General features: G+C 48.5%; 2 protein-coding genes across 3 annotated transcripts in view; both read left to right on the forward strand.

Moving 5' to 3' along the window:
- Positions 1-610, forward strand: part of LOC102262352 (histone H4) — a 135,124-nt gene that overhangs the window by 10,918 nt on the left and 123,596 nt on the right. The gene's annotated exons all lie outside the window — the stretch shown is intronic.
- The window catches only part of LOC106725567 (E3 ubiquitin-protein ligase TRIM38-like), a 3,510-nt gene that overhangs the window by 2,610 nt on the left and 290 nt on the right, over positions 1-610 (forward strand). The window contains exon 3 of the mRNA XM_014537076.1: positions 402-604. Within this exon, the coding sequence (XP_014392562.1) occupies positions 402-604 (203 nt within the window). The remainder of the gene's footprint in view (positions 1-401; positions 605-610) is intronic.

Consider the following 610-nt stretch of genomic DNA (forward strand, 5'->3'; position numbering starts at 1 on the left):
ATTTTATTGATTTTTTACAGAGAGGAAGGGAGAGGGATAGAGAGTTAGAAACATCAATGAGAGAGAAACATCGATCAGCTGCCTCCTGCACACTCCCTACTGGGGATGTGCCCGCAACCAAGGTACATGCCCTTGACTGGAATCGAACCTGGGACCCTTGAGTCCGCAGGCTGATGCTCTATCCACTGAGCCAAACAGGTTAGGGCAATAAAAATATATTTTAAAAAAATAATAAAAATCAATCAATCAATGGAAAACCATCCTTGATCAAGGGTTGAAAAACAAACAAACAAGCAAATAAACCCCCTGCATAAAAATAAATACATAATAAAACATAATAAAGAAAAGGAACTGTTCTCAGCAAGCAAAACCAAATCTTTGTTTTCCTCCCTCCCTTGCAGTCGGCGTGACTCTGGATCCAGAAACAGCGCATCCGGAACTAATTGTGTCCCAGGATCAGAGACAAGTGACACGGGGCCCCCAGCGCGAGGGGGACCTCTCTCCCTGGAGGTTCATGGTCTCGCCCTGCATCCTGGGCCGGCAGAGCTTCGCGTCCGGGCGGCAGTACTTCGAGGTGGACGTGGGCGAGGGCACGGGCTGGGACGTGGGC

Source organism: Myotis brandtii, unplaced genomic scaffold (assembly GCF_000412655.1).
Source record: "Myotis brandtii unplaced genomic scaffold, ASM41265v1 scaffold1718, whole genome shotgun sequence".
NCBI classification, from domain to species: Eukaryota; Metazoa; Chordata; class Mammalia; order Chiroptera; family Vespertilionidae; genus Myotis; species Myotis brandtii.